Raw genomic sequence first — 12,477 nt, 5'->3', positions numbered from 1 at the left:
TTCCGCCTCTCAGCTGGGATTTGTCCCGCCCACCGCCGCCAGCCCGGTTCCGTTTCCGGCTGGCTGAGTACTGAGGTGCAGAAAGTGATCGCTGCCGTGGTCGCCATGGGGAAGTCGGATTTTCTTACTCCCAAGGCTATCGCCAACAGGATCAAGTCCAAGGGGCTGCAGAAGCTACGCTGGTATTGCCAGATGTGCCAGAAGCAGTGCCGGGACGAGGTGAGTGGGCCCGGAGTGGCCCCGTCTTCCCAGGAGGGCCCCTGGCAATCCAGGATCAGGTCCTGGACTCGGGGCTGAGGGCGCGGGGCTGGGGCTCCCGGGGTCCGGGTCGTGAGGCTTCTGAGGTCTGCAGTGAGCGAGTCAACTACTCAGCGCACGAGAGCCGTCCCTCCCCGCAGCCCCCGGGCCCAGCGGGCAGCCTGCGTTCTGCGACCCCTCATTCCTCCCCAGTCCGATCCCCACCACCAAAGAAATGAAATCAGAAAAGGTTTTGCACCCCTCACAGGGGCGGGGATACTGCAATACTAGACGCCCGGGCAATGCCAGTAACAGTCATCAGCTCTGACTTGACTTGACTCTTAAGAGAAACAGGGTGGTTAGGATTCACTCCTCTTTTGGGATCAGGTGAAAAAGGAGAGCTAAGCTCTTCCACACTACTCATCTAGCAAGCATTTATTGAGCACCTGCACTGTACCGGGCACAGAATAATATTGTGGTTAAAATTATGGATTTATCTGGTTTATGGATATATCAGACTGTCAAAATTTAAAGTCAAGCTGGGCCACTTACCAACCGTGTGGTCTTGGGCAAGTTATTTACTTATATTCCCCTTTACTTATCTGTAAAGAGGGAATAATAATTTCACCTACTTGTAGGATTGTCGCTGAGTTTTAAATGAGTGAAGTATATATAGAGTGGCTCAAGGAGTCTGGGCAGATCTCGAAAAGCCTTATATGCTGCACTACGGAATTTACACTTTTCCCCACTAAAGAGGTGGTTGATTGAATGCTGTGCAGGCTAGTGATGTGATCATATTTTTCTCCGGAGATTGGACTGGATTGGGTAAGGGTGGAAGAACACTGAGGCAATTGGAATAATCTAATCCAGTGTTTCTGCAAGTGAAGGAAGAGGTATTTTAGGTAGGACTCATACTAATATTGATACAGTTACTCTCTTTAGTTCTATTAAGGAATACCTGTATATCCATTATCTAATGTCTTAGTCTGCTTGGACTGCCATATAAAGTGCAGTATACTGGGTGGTTTAAATGACAGAAATTTATTTCTCACAGTTCTGGAGGCTGGAAAGTTCAAGATCAAGGTGCTGGCATGGTCAGATTCTAGTGAGGGTCCTCTTCTTGGTTTGCGAAACTGCCTCTATCCTCACAAAGCAGATAGAGCAAGCTCTAGTAGAAACTTCTCTTCCTCTTTTTTTTTTTTTTTTTTTGAGATATGGTCCCACCCTGTTCATCATGCAGGCTCTACCCTTGTGATCTCATCTAAATCCAGTCATCTCCAAAGGCCCACCTTTTAATTCCATTCCCTTGGGGGTTAGGCTTCAATATATGAACTTTGAGGGGACGCAGACATGCAGTCTGTAACACCCAGACTTAACACTTTAAGTAATTTTGCCGTATTTACTTTTTAAAAAATATTTTAAGGTAAATACCAATATCAGGATATTTCACCTTTAAATACTTAAATAGGCATCTCTAAAATTTCAGGATACTTTTCTATATAACCATAGTATATGTCATCAACATAACAAAATTAATAGAAGTTCCTCTTTATCATCTAATACACATTCACACTTCCTCAGTTGTCCTCCAGCTGCTCCTTGAAATCAAGATTCAATCAAAAGCAATAGACTGTTATAGGTTTGGTTATTAGGACCCCCGCTCTCCTCTCCAGTCTCCCTCATCATCAACATCCTGCAATGAGGTGTTATATTTGTTACCATGGATGAAACTACATTGACACATCAGTATCATCCAGAATCCATAGTTTACATTAGGGTTCACTCTTGGTGTTGTACATCCTATGGGTTTTGACAAATGCATAATGATATGTATTCACCATTATAAAATCTCACAAAATAGTTTAACTGCCCAAAAAGTCCTCTGTGCTCTGAGTTATTAGGACTTTTAGTTTTCTCTAAATTTAATTTTCTCTATATTCTGAATTTAGAATATAACCCATTTTCCCTCCACCCCTTTTTCTTTTTTTTTTTCCAGACAGAGTCTCGCCTATCTCACAGGCTGGAGTGCAGTGATGCGATCTCAGCTCACTGCAACCTTTGCCTCCCGGGTTCAAGTGATTCTCATGCCTCAGCCTCCCAAGTAGCTGTCCCAGCTACTTTACAGGCTGGGATTACAGGTGCCTGGCACCACACCCGGCTAATGTTTGTATTTTTGGTAGAGGCGAAGTTTTGCCACGTTGGCCAGGCTGGTCTCAAACTCCCGACCTCAGGTAATTCACCTGCCTCGGCCTCCCAAGGTGCTGGGATTACAGGTGTGAACCACCGCACCCAGCCTTCTTTTTCTTAACATTGACTTGTTGAAGAGAGGAGGCCAGGCTGTTGTCCTGTAGCATCCCATATATGTTGACTTGTTTCCTCTGGTTGTCTTTTGCCTTCTAACTCATAGTTTCTGTCAACTGGAAATTATATCTAAAAGCTTTGGTTGGGTTAGATTAAACATTTTGGGGAGAAAGAATACTTTGTAGGTGATCTTGATAGATTAATTTCAGGTTAAACATTTGCAGGGAGGAATATGATTTTTTTTTTTTTGAGACAAGGTCTCAGTTGGTAGCCCAGGCTCGTGTACAGTGGCGCGATCATGGCGCACTGCAACCTTGACCTTCCCAGCTCAAGCAATCCTCCTCCTGCCTCAGCCTCCCAAGTAGCTGGGACCGCAGGTGATTGCCACCATGCCTAATTAACTTTTTTATTTGTATAGAGATAGGGTCTCACCATGTTGCCCAGGCTGGTCTCAAACTCCTGAACTCAAGCACTCCTCCTGCCTTGGCCTCCCAGAGTGCTAGGATTACAGGCTCAAGCCACCATGCCCAGCCTATAGTATTCTTTATAGGTGATCTTGTATATCTCATATAGCATCATATAAGGAAGCCAATAATGTTTGGTAGTAGTTAAATTGAGTAAAGGTGACAGCTTGTAAATAATATTAGAAAGTATTATTTTCCCACTTGTAAGAGCAAGTGAGTATTGGGGTAATACTTAGAAATCATACCTATATATCTAGTTTCCCATTAACCTTTTACCTGTGTGTTTTAGCATCCTTGCCTGAGTCAGTTATTTTATTAGGAGTTGCAAAGAGGTTATTTTTCTAATTTTTTTTTAACATTTATGATTGGCTGCCATGCTTTTGTACAAATGAGCTTTTGCTCATCAACTAGGGCTATTTGGTTATCCTTAAACTTATTTTTTTTGTTTGTGAGACAGGGTCTTACTCTTGCCCAGACTGGAGTACAGTGGCTCGATCATAGCTCACAGCATCCTCCAACTCCTGGGCTTAAGCAATCCTCCCACCTCAGCCTCTCAAGTAGCTGGGACTATAGGCACATACCACCCATGCCTGGCTAATTTTCAAAAAATATTTTGTGGAGATGGAGGTCTCATTGTGTTGCTCAGGTTGGTCTTGAACTCGGAGGCTCACACAATCCTCCTGCCTTGGCCTCCCAAAGTGCTGGGATTACAGGCATGAGCCACACTGTGTCTGGCCATCCTTAAATGTTATACTGAGATGCAATTTTTTGGGGGAAAGGAGTAAAGGATTAATTCTTTTCTGTAATCTCCTGATACTGGAAGGCTGAAGAGAATGAAGGTCAGAGCCAGGGTATCCCCCCAATCTACTCCTGGGTTTCTAGGATTTAGCAACTTTATTGTTTGTTCATTTTATTTTATTTTTTAATATATGGAAAGCGATACTGTTTATTTATGAGGCTGATACCAAGTTTCTTTTAAAAATAAATTTAAATAATAACTATGACTCTTATAGGGCACAGATGAGGCAAAAATTGTGTAAGAGGTCCACGATATAAGATTAGGAAACTATTTGAAGCAAAATCGAGTGTGGAAATCTGGACGGTGTCAGTGAGATTGATCAGAAGGACTGGATATGGGTTATTAAGAAGCTGAATAGACTTCCTATTAAATTGGAGGTAGAAAGAGAAGAAGGAATCTAGGATGTTGTCTGGTTTCATGGCTTGGGTGCTTGTGCTTCAGATAGAGATAGGGAATACAAGAAAGGCACATTTTTCGTTTCTATTACTAGTGAAGAATGAGGTTCAAATATTAAGGAGAGGTATACTAAGTCAAAACTTGTATGTTTTTTCCTGTCATTTTAAGAAGGTACAGATTTAATATGTTTAACAAGGTTAATATAATATGTAGCGATGTATTTTGGATAATGAGCTGAAGTAGAGGAAAGTGAGCGAAAGTAGTTTCTGTGGTGGAAATTCACTAATGACCCATTTTACTCCTTTGAGCACTTGTCTGACACTTTGTATGAAGTATGTGCTCAATGAGAATTGATTAACTTAAGTCTGAAAAATGGAATCTCTCTTCTGTTTCTGTGCCTGGTATGTTTCTTATTAATGTCTGTTTTCTACAACACTCTTTTGCTGTCTCTTTGATCTCAAGGATTATTCTTTGATTAGCAGAGTTGAAAGCTCAACTCTATAAAAAATTTTTTTGAAAACCTGATAGAGTAGTTACAGCTAATGATTTGATTACATTTTAATTTATCATCAAAGAGCAGATTTTTTGGGTTTTAACTAAATACTTCTATTTAGAGCCCATTTTGATGACCTAAATCAGAATTTATTGCTTTCACATTTTTTGTAGAATGGCTTTAAGTGTCATTGTATGTCCGAATCTCATCAGAGACAACTATTGCTGGCTTCAGAAAATCCTCAGCAGTTTATGGATTATTTTTCAGAGTAAGTAACTCAAAGAACTCTTTATCTTATAAGCTTTATTCAATTAAACATTTAATAGATGGTTAATATTTTAAATATTGGAAGTTCTATTATTTCTTATATGTTAACTGTATTCTCTCTATGCTCAGTTTTTATCTTCTTTTGGAAATTAATCATAGTATAAAACTGTTACAAAATTATTTCTCACAACTTAGTTTTTCGTTTCTTCCACTTCAAATATACAAAACTGTCTTTCATTCTAACACAATTGTGACAAAGAACATAGGTTCTGCATTCAGACTTCCCAAATTCAAATCCTTCTCCATTTAAAAACTGTACGCCTTTGGATGACCTACTTAAGTTTTTCTGTGGTTTATTCTCCTCATCTCTAAAATGGCACTAAGAAGCCAGGCAAGGTGGCTCACACCTGTAATCCCAGCACTTTGGGAGGCTGAGGCGGGTGGATCACAAGGTCAGGAGTTCAAGACCAGCGTGGCCAAGATGACAAAACCCCGTCTCTACTAAAAATACAAAAATTAGCTGGACGTGGTGGTGGGCACCTGTAATCCCAGCTACTCAGGAGGCTGAGGCAGGAGAATTGCTTGAACTGGGGAGGCAGAGGTTGCAGTGAGCCGAGATTGCACCATTGCACTCTAGCCTGGGCGACAGAGCAAGACTCTGTCTAAAAAAAAAAAAAATTGGCACTAAAAATAGCAACCTCTTCTAAGTGTTGCTGATCCTTCATAGAGTTTATATGAAGGTCAATGAATTAACACTTTATGAGTGCTTAGAAGAGTGCCTATATTCAATTCAGATTAGCTGTTCTTATCATTACCATTAATAAACATCTCTTTGCTTCTTACCATCTCTTTCTTTCCAAACTTCTAGACATTTTGGTCCTAGGACCCCTTTATACTTTTAAAAAATATTGAAGACCCCAAGAACTTCTGTTTATGTGGGTTAGATGTATCAACACATGGAAATAAAAACAAGTTTTTTTAAAAAATTGGTTTATAAATTATTATTATTGTTATTATTATTATTGAGACGGAGTTTCGCTCTTGTTGCCCAGGCTGGAGTGCAGTGGCACGATCTTGGCTCGCTGCAACCTCTGCCTCCTGGGTTCAAGCAATTCTCCTGCCTCGGCCTCCCAAGTAGCTGGGATTACAGGCATGCGCCACCACGCTCTGCTAATTTTTTATATTTTTAATAGAGAAAGGGTTTAGGCATGTTGGCCATGCTGGTGTTGAACTCCTGACCTCAGGTGATCCACCCACCTCAGCCTCCCAAAGTGCTGGGATTACAGGCGTGAGCCAACACGCCCGGCCTTTGTTTTTTGTTTTGTTTTTTTAAGACAGGGTCTTGTTTTGTGGCATAGTCATGGCTTACTACAGCCTTGACCTCCTGGGCTCAGGCGATCCTCCTGCTTCAGCCTCCCATGTAGCTGGGAACATAGATGCACACCACCACACCTGGCTAATTTTTTGAGTGTGTGTGTGTGTGTGTGTGTGTGTGTGTGTGTAGACAGGGTCTCACTTTGTTGCCCAGGCTGGTCTTGAACTCCTGGGCTCAAGTGATCCTCCTGTCTCGATCTCCCAAAGTCCTGGGATTACAGGTATGAGCCATCATACCCAGGCCAAACAAAATTATTTAATGCTCTTCTATTGACTGCACAAAACTCAGCCTCTTTCGCATGACATTCGGGGTACTTCAAAAATTAGCCAAACCTTATTTTGGTTTCCCAGCCACCTCATCTCCCTTATTCTACTCTACCCTCACTCTCACTCTCATTTTTATCAGCCATAAATTTTAGTCAAATTAGGCCATTTCTCAGATATGTGAGGCTTTCACGTTTCTGTGCCAGCTGGAAATAGCTTTCTCTTGCAGTTCACCTCTAGGGTTCTACTTATCCTTCACCGACCACAATGAAATCACCTCTGGGCATCTCCTGTGACTCCTTCAATGGTATTTTGTTACATTGCTTTTTCAGTTTAACTTTTGTTATGATTGGTTATGCTAGATTGTAACCTCCTTGAAGGTTAAGATTTACGTCTTATTCACCTACGTTTATCTAGCACTTAATACGGTGTACCCAGCTCAGAGGGACATATTAAGTGCCAATTTCATGTGGAATCAGGGCAGTTTTGTTGTCATAGATAGACTGGGGTCATTATGCCACCATCAGTGGCACTAACAGACTTCATGAAGGACGCATTCCAAAGGTATGTGGTAACTGTTTCTATGACTGCTTTACCAAGACAAAAAACTTCAACTCCCAACTGACTTTTAACTTAATCCTTAAAAGCTATAATCTTTTGGAGTTCTTCCCTTGATCAGTTTTTAAAGGTTCATAGCCATATTCATGTAGATGTTTCATATATCATTTGGACATTAAAACTATACTACTGGCTAGATGCAGTGGCTCACGCCTGTAGTCCCAGCACCTTGGGAGGCTGAGGCAGGTGGAGATGACCTGAGGTCACGAGTTTGAGACCAGCCTGCCCAACATGGTGAAACCCCATCCCTACGAAAAATACGAAACAAAATTAGCCAGGCGTGGTGGTGGACCCCTGTAATCCCGGCTACTTGGGAGGCTGAGGCAAGAGAATCACTTGAACCTGGGAAGTGGAGGTTGCAATGAGCTGAGATCACGCTATTGCACTCCAGCTTGGGTGACAAGAACGAGACTCTGTCTCAAAAAAAACAGAAACAAAAAACTGTACTACTGCTTAAATTTCAGAAAGATGATGCTATATGTTTGTAGAAATTACCTTAATGCTTTCCTTTCTTTCTTTATTAGGGAATTCCGAAATGACTTTCTAGAACTTCTCAGGAGACGCTTTGGTAAACATTTTAAATATTGTGCAAATAACAGCTTTATAAATGGCATAATCTTCTGAGGATCATCAGTGTCATATTTTGTTCTCAGGCACTAAAAGGGTCCACAACAACATTGTCTACAACGAATACATCAGCCACCGAGAGCACATCCACATGAACGCCACTCAGTGGGAAACTCTGACTGATTTTACTAAGTGGCTGGGCAGAGAAGGTAAGAATGAGATTTTAAAGTTGCTTTTTCTTTCCCATTTCTAATCTTCATAGGATGAGATGTTTGGGATAAGAAAAGAGAAAAAACATTGGGTCAGTGTTTTGCTTTTTCATCGTGTTAGTTGATTCCATTTTGGGAGCATAATTTCTGCCTTAAGTTAATAGAACATCATATAACCGTTGGACATTAAATACTTAGATAGAATTGAATAAATACTATGCAAGATAATACAGTTGTCTCTCAGTATCCGTGGGGGATTGGGTCCAGGACCCCTTGCTGATAACCAAAATTCACAGATACTCAAGTCCCTTATATAAAATAAAATGATGTAGCACTTGCAAGTAACCTATATACATCCTCCCACATACTTTAAATCATCTCGAGATTTCTTATAATATTTAATACAATGTAAATAGTTTTTATACTCTATTGTTAGGGAAAAATGGGAAGGAAAAAATGTCTGTGCATGTTCAGTACAGATGCATCCGTTTTTCTTTTTGAATATTTCTCACCCACGGTTGGTTGAATCCACATACAGTATCTAAATTTCATTAAATATAAATACGGAAAATCCCATTTGCTGCATGAATTTGTGTATTTGAATGTATTTTAATGTATTTGGTGTTTTGTTTTGTTTTGTTTTTGAGACTGAGTCTCGCTCTGTTGCCAGGCTGAAGTGCAGTGGTAGGATCTTGGCTCACTGCAACCTCTGCCTCCCGGGTTCAAGTGATTCTCCTGCCTCAGCCTTCTGAGTAGCTGGGATTACAGGTGTGCACCACCACGCCCAGCTAATTTTTGTATTTTTAGTAGAGATGGGATTCACCATGTTGGCCAGGCTGGTCTTGAGCTCCTGACCTCAAGTGATCCACCTGTGTCGGCCTCCTAAAGTGCTGAGATTACAGGTGTAAGCCACTGCACTCGGCCTGATTTGAGTGTGTTTGAATGAATAAATATGCAGAGATGAAACACATTCATATTTATGTTTTGCTTTGTTGTATGCTAATTTATGGCGGTGGCTGTTTCTTTAAGGCTTGTGCAAAGTGGACGAGACACCAAAAGGCTGGTATATTCAGTACATAGACAGGGACCCAGAAACTATCCGCCGGCAACTGGAACTGGAGAAAAAGAAAAAGCAGGACCTTGATGATGAAGAAAAAACTGCCAAATTTATTGAAGAACAAGTGAGAAGAGGCCTGGAAGGGAAGGAACAGGTGGGTAAGCAACATCGTCCTGAGAAGCAATGTCCAGAGGTCTAAAGAAGCACAATGGCTTGGTTTTTTTGTTTGTTTGTTTGTTTTTGTTTTGTTGTTGTTGTTGTTGTTGTTGTTGTTGTTTTGGAGATGGAGTCTCGCTCTGTTGCCCAGGCTGGAGTGCAGTAGCGCAATCTCAGCTCACTGCAACCTCCGCCACCCAGGTTCAAGCAGTTCTTCTGCCTCAGCCTCCTGAGTAGCTGGAACTACAGGCGCCCGCCACCACGCCCAGCTAATTTTTGTATTGTTAGTAGAGACAGGGTTTCACCACGTTGGTCAGGCTGGTCTCCAACTCCTGACCTCGTGATCCGGCCGCCTCAGCCTCCCAAAGTTACAGGATTACAGGCGTGAGCCACCGCGCCCAGCCAGCTTGTGTTTTTTCAGCATTGAATCAAGTTCTGTGGGCACTGTTCCTGAACTAAGAGGAGAACCAGCCTGGTGTCAAAAGCACATTTTTGGCATTGACAAACCTTGGTTTAATTCCTGACGTACTAACTTCATAATCTTGTATAATTACATAATATTTCCAAGCCTCAATTTCCTTATATCTAAATAGAGACGCTACCTAATGGGAAGACATATACACAGATAATTTCAACTGATTATAATTAATTCAGCACTGGAGGTAAACGCAGCATGTGGAAACATAGGGAAGCAATGTTTACTGTGGCCTGGGGAGGACAGAGTATTTGAGGGTGGGTACAACCCCAGTGCCCAGGAGTCTTGAAGAATCAGCGGGTGCAAGCCAGATGAACGGGGAGGGAAGGAGCTGAGGTGTTAGAATAACCAGGTTGGGGCATTTATTTCAACATATATTTATAAGCGCCTCCACTGTGCCAGGATTCTTGTAGGCACAGGGAATACTCAGTGAACAAAACATACAAAAAACTGTCTCCTGTGGCTTACATTTTTTTTTTTTCTTTGGGACGGAGTCTCACTCTGTCGCCCAGGCTGGAGTGCAGTGGCGCGATTTCAGCTCACTGCAACCCCTGCCTCCTGGGTTCAAGCGATTCTCGTGTCTCAGCCTCCCAAGTAGCTGGAACTACAGGCACAAGCCACCATGCCCAGCTAATTTTTTGCATTTTTAGTAGAGACGGGGTTTCGCCATGTTGGCCAGGTTGATCTCAAACTCCTGACCTCAGGTGATCCGCCTTTCTGGGCCTCCCAAAATGCTGAGATTACAGGCGTGAGCCACCACGCCCAGCCTCCTGTGGCTTACATTCTAACACTTGTGTGTGAGCAGGCAAATATAGCCTGGTGTGTATGTGAAACTGAGTGTTTTTTGAACTGTTTATTGAGCTCTAACATACATTGATTAAAGTATGAGGTGCATTAATCTTATGTGTACAGTTCACTGAAGTTTTACAAATATACGTGTGTAGAAAGAGTGACAGATAACCTGTGGAACCACCACCCAGATAAAGATATAGAACTTTTCTAGTATCCCAGAGGGTTTCCTCATGCTCGTTGCCAATTAATACCCCACCTCCCAGACGTAACCATTGTTCCAGTATACCACTATTGATTATTCATTAGTTTAGTCTGTTCTTGAACAGACTTAAAAAAAAAAAGCTTTTGCTTTTCCTAAAGTTTATTGACTTATATTTTTGTTACTTCCTGTTTAAGTTGTAATAGAAATAAAAATATAGGTAAACTTCTGCAGTTTGGCATAGAAAAGCTGCTTTTTGGTATTTAGAATAATTCTCAATTGGATAATATTTGCAAAGCATGTAAGTTCTATTTTTTTTTTTTTTTTTTTTGAGAGACTGTCTCTCTCTGTCACCAGGCTGGAATGCAGTGGCATGATTACAGCTCACTGCACCCTTGACCTCTGGTGCTCAAGTGAACCTCTTGCCTCATATGAGTAGCTGGGACTATAGGCGTGCACCACAATGCCTGGCTAATTTTTTTTTTTTTAATAGAGATGGGGGGGTCTTGCAGTGTTGTCCAGGCTGGTCTCGAACTCCTGGCCTCAAGCATTCCTCCTGCCTGAGCTCAACCTCCCAAAGTGCTGGGATTATAGGCACGAGCCACCATGCCCAGCCAAAGCATGTAATTTCTTCTTTTTTTTTTTTTTTTTTGAGACAGAGTCTTGCTCTGTCACCCAGGCTGGGAAGGGCAGTGGCATGATCTCGGCTCACTGCAACCTCCGCCTCCCAGGTTCAAGCAATTCTCCTGTCTCAGCCTCCCGAGTAGCTGGGATTACAGGCGCCCGCCACCATGCCCGGCTAATTTTTGTATTTTTAGTAGAGACGGGGTTTCACCAAGTTGGCCAGGCTCGTCTCGCTCTTTCACCCAGCCTGGAGTGAAGTGGCACGATCTCGGCTCAGTGCAACACTCACCCCCTGGGTTCAGGCGATTCTCCTGGCTCAGCCGCCTGAGTAGCTGGCATTACAGGCGCCCACCATCACACCCGGCTAAATTTTTGTATTTTTAGTAGAGACAGGGTTTCACCATGTTGGCCAGGCTCGTCTCGAATGCCTGACCTCAGGTGATCCACCTGCCTTGGCCTCGCAAAGTGCTAGGATTACAGGCATGAGCCACCATACTGGGCCAAAAGATGTAATTTCTTTTTTTTTTTTTTTTTGAGACGGAGTCTCGTTCTGTCAGCCAGGCTGGAGTGCAGTGGCACAATCTTGGCTCACTGCAACCTCTGCCTCCCGGGTTCACGTGATTCTCCTGCCTCAGCCTCCTGAGTAGCTGGAATTACAGGTGCATACCATCATGCTCGACTAATTTTTTGTGTATTTTTAGTAGAGACAGGGTTTCACTGTGTTGGCCAGACTGGTCTTGCCCGGACCTCATGGGTTTCACTGTGTTGGCCAGACCTCATGATCCGCCCACCTCGGCCTCCCAAAGTGCTGGGATTACAGGTGTGTGCCTCTGCGCCTGGCCAAAAGCATGTAATTTCTTAATTAGGATCTTAATCACTTGCGTATTAGAGCTGCCTGGGAACACAGGTAGCAAGTCATAATTTAGGCCTATTGAATAGTGATAGTGCACTGTACACCAAAACCTTAAAACTTTCTTTTTTTTAGGAGGTCCCTACTTTTACGGAATTAAGCAGAGAAAATGACGAAGAGAAAGGTAGTTTTCTTTTTTCTTTTTTCTTTTTTTAAACATAGATGCCTTTATATTGGCTTTGTTAAAAATGCAACTTGTCAGCATATCTGAGAGTAAGACATCTAATGTGTCTGAGTTACATTGTTCTTATTAATTTAATGAAAAGGTAATACTA

At 42.3% G+C, this 12,477-nt stretch overlaps 1 protein-coding gene across 2 annotated transcripts in view; it reads left to right on the top strand.

Annotated features, from left to right (window-relative positions):
* The first annotated feature begins 16 nt into the window (after positions 1-16).
* The window catches only part of KIN (Kin17 DNA and RNA binding protein), a 32,216-nt gene continuing 19,755 nt past the window's right edge, over positions 17-12,477 (top strand). The window contains exons 1-6 of one of the 2 annotated variants that reach the window (XM_019034814.4): positions 17-219; positions 4,864-4,958; positions 7,738-7,781; positions 7,867-7,989; positions 9,019-9,200; positions 12,278-12,326. In XM_019034814.4, coding sequence (XP_018890359.3) covers positions 106-219; positions 4,864-4,958; positions 7,738-7,781; positions 7,867-7,989; positions 9,019-9,200; positions 12,278-12,326 — 607 coding nt within the window. In that variant the 5' untranslated portion in view covers positions 17-105. The remainder of the gene's footprint in view (positions 220-4,863; positions 4,959-7,737; positions 7,782-7,866; positions 7,990-9,018; positions 9,201-12,277; positions 12,327-12,477) is intronic. The other variant, XM_063709864.1, reaches the window with a different exon arrangement.

This window comes from Gorilla gorilla, chromosome 8, assembly GCF_029281585.2.
Source record: "Gorilla gorilla gorilla isolate KB3781 chromosome 8, NHGRI_mGorGor1-v2.1_pri, whole genome shotgun sequence".
Classification (NCBI taxonomy): Eukaryota; Metazoa; Chordata; class Mammalia; order Primates; family Hominidae; genus Gorilla; species Gorilla gorilla.
Note: the sequence above shows the minus strand (reverse complement) of the source record. Positions and strands in the feature narration are given on the sequence as shown.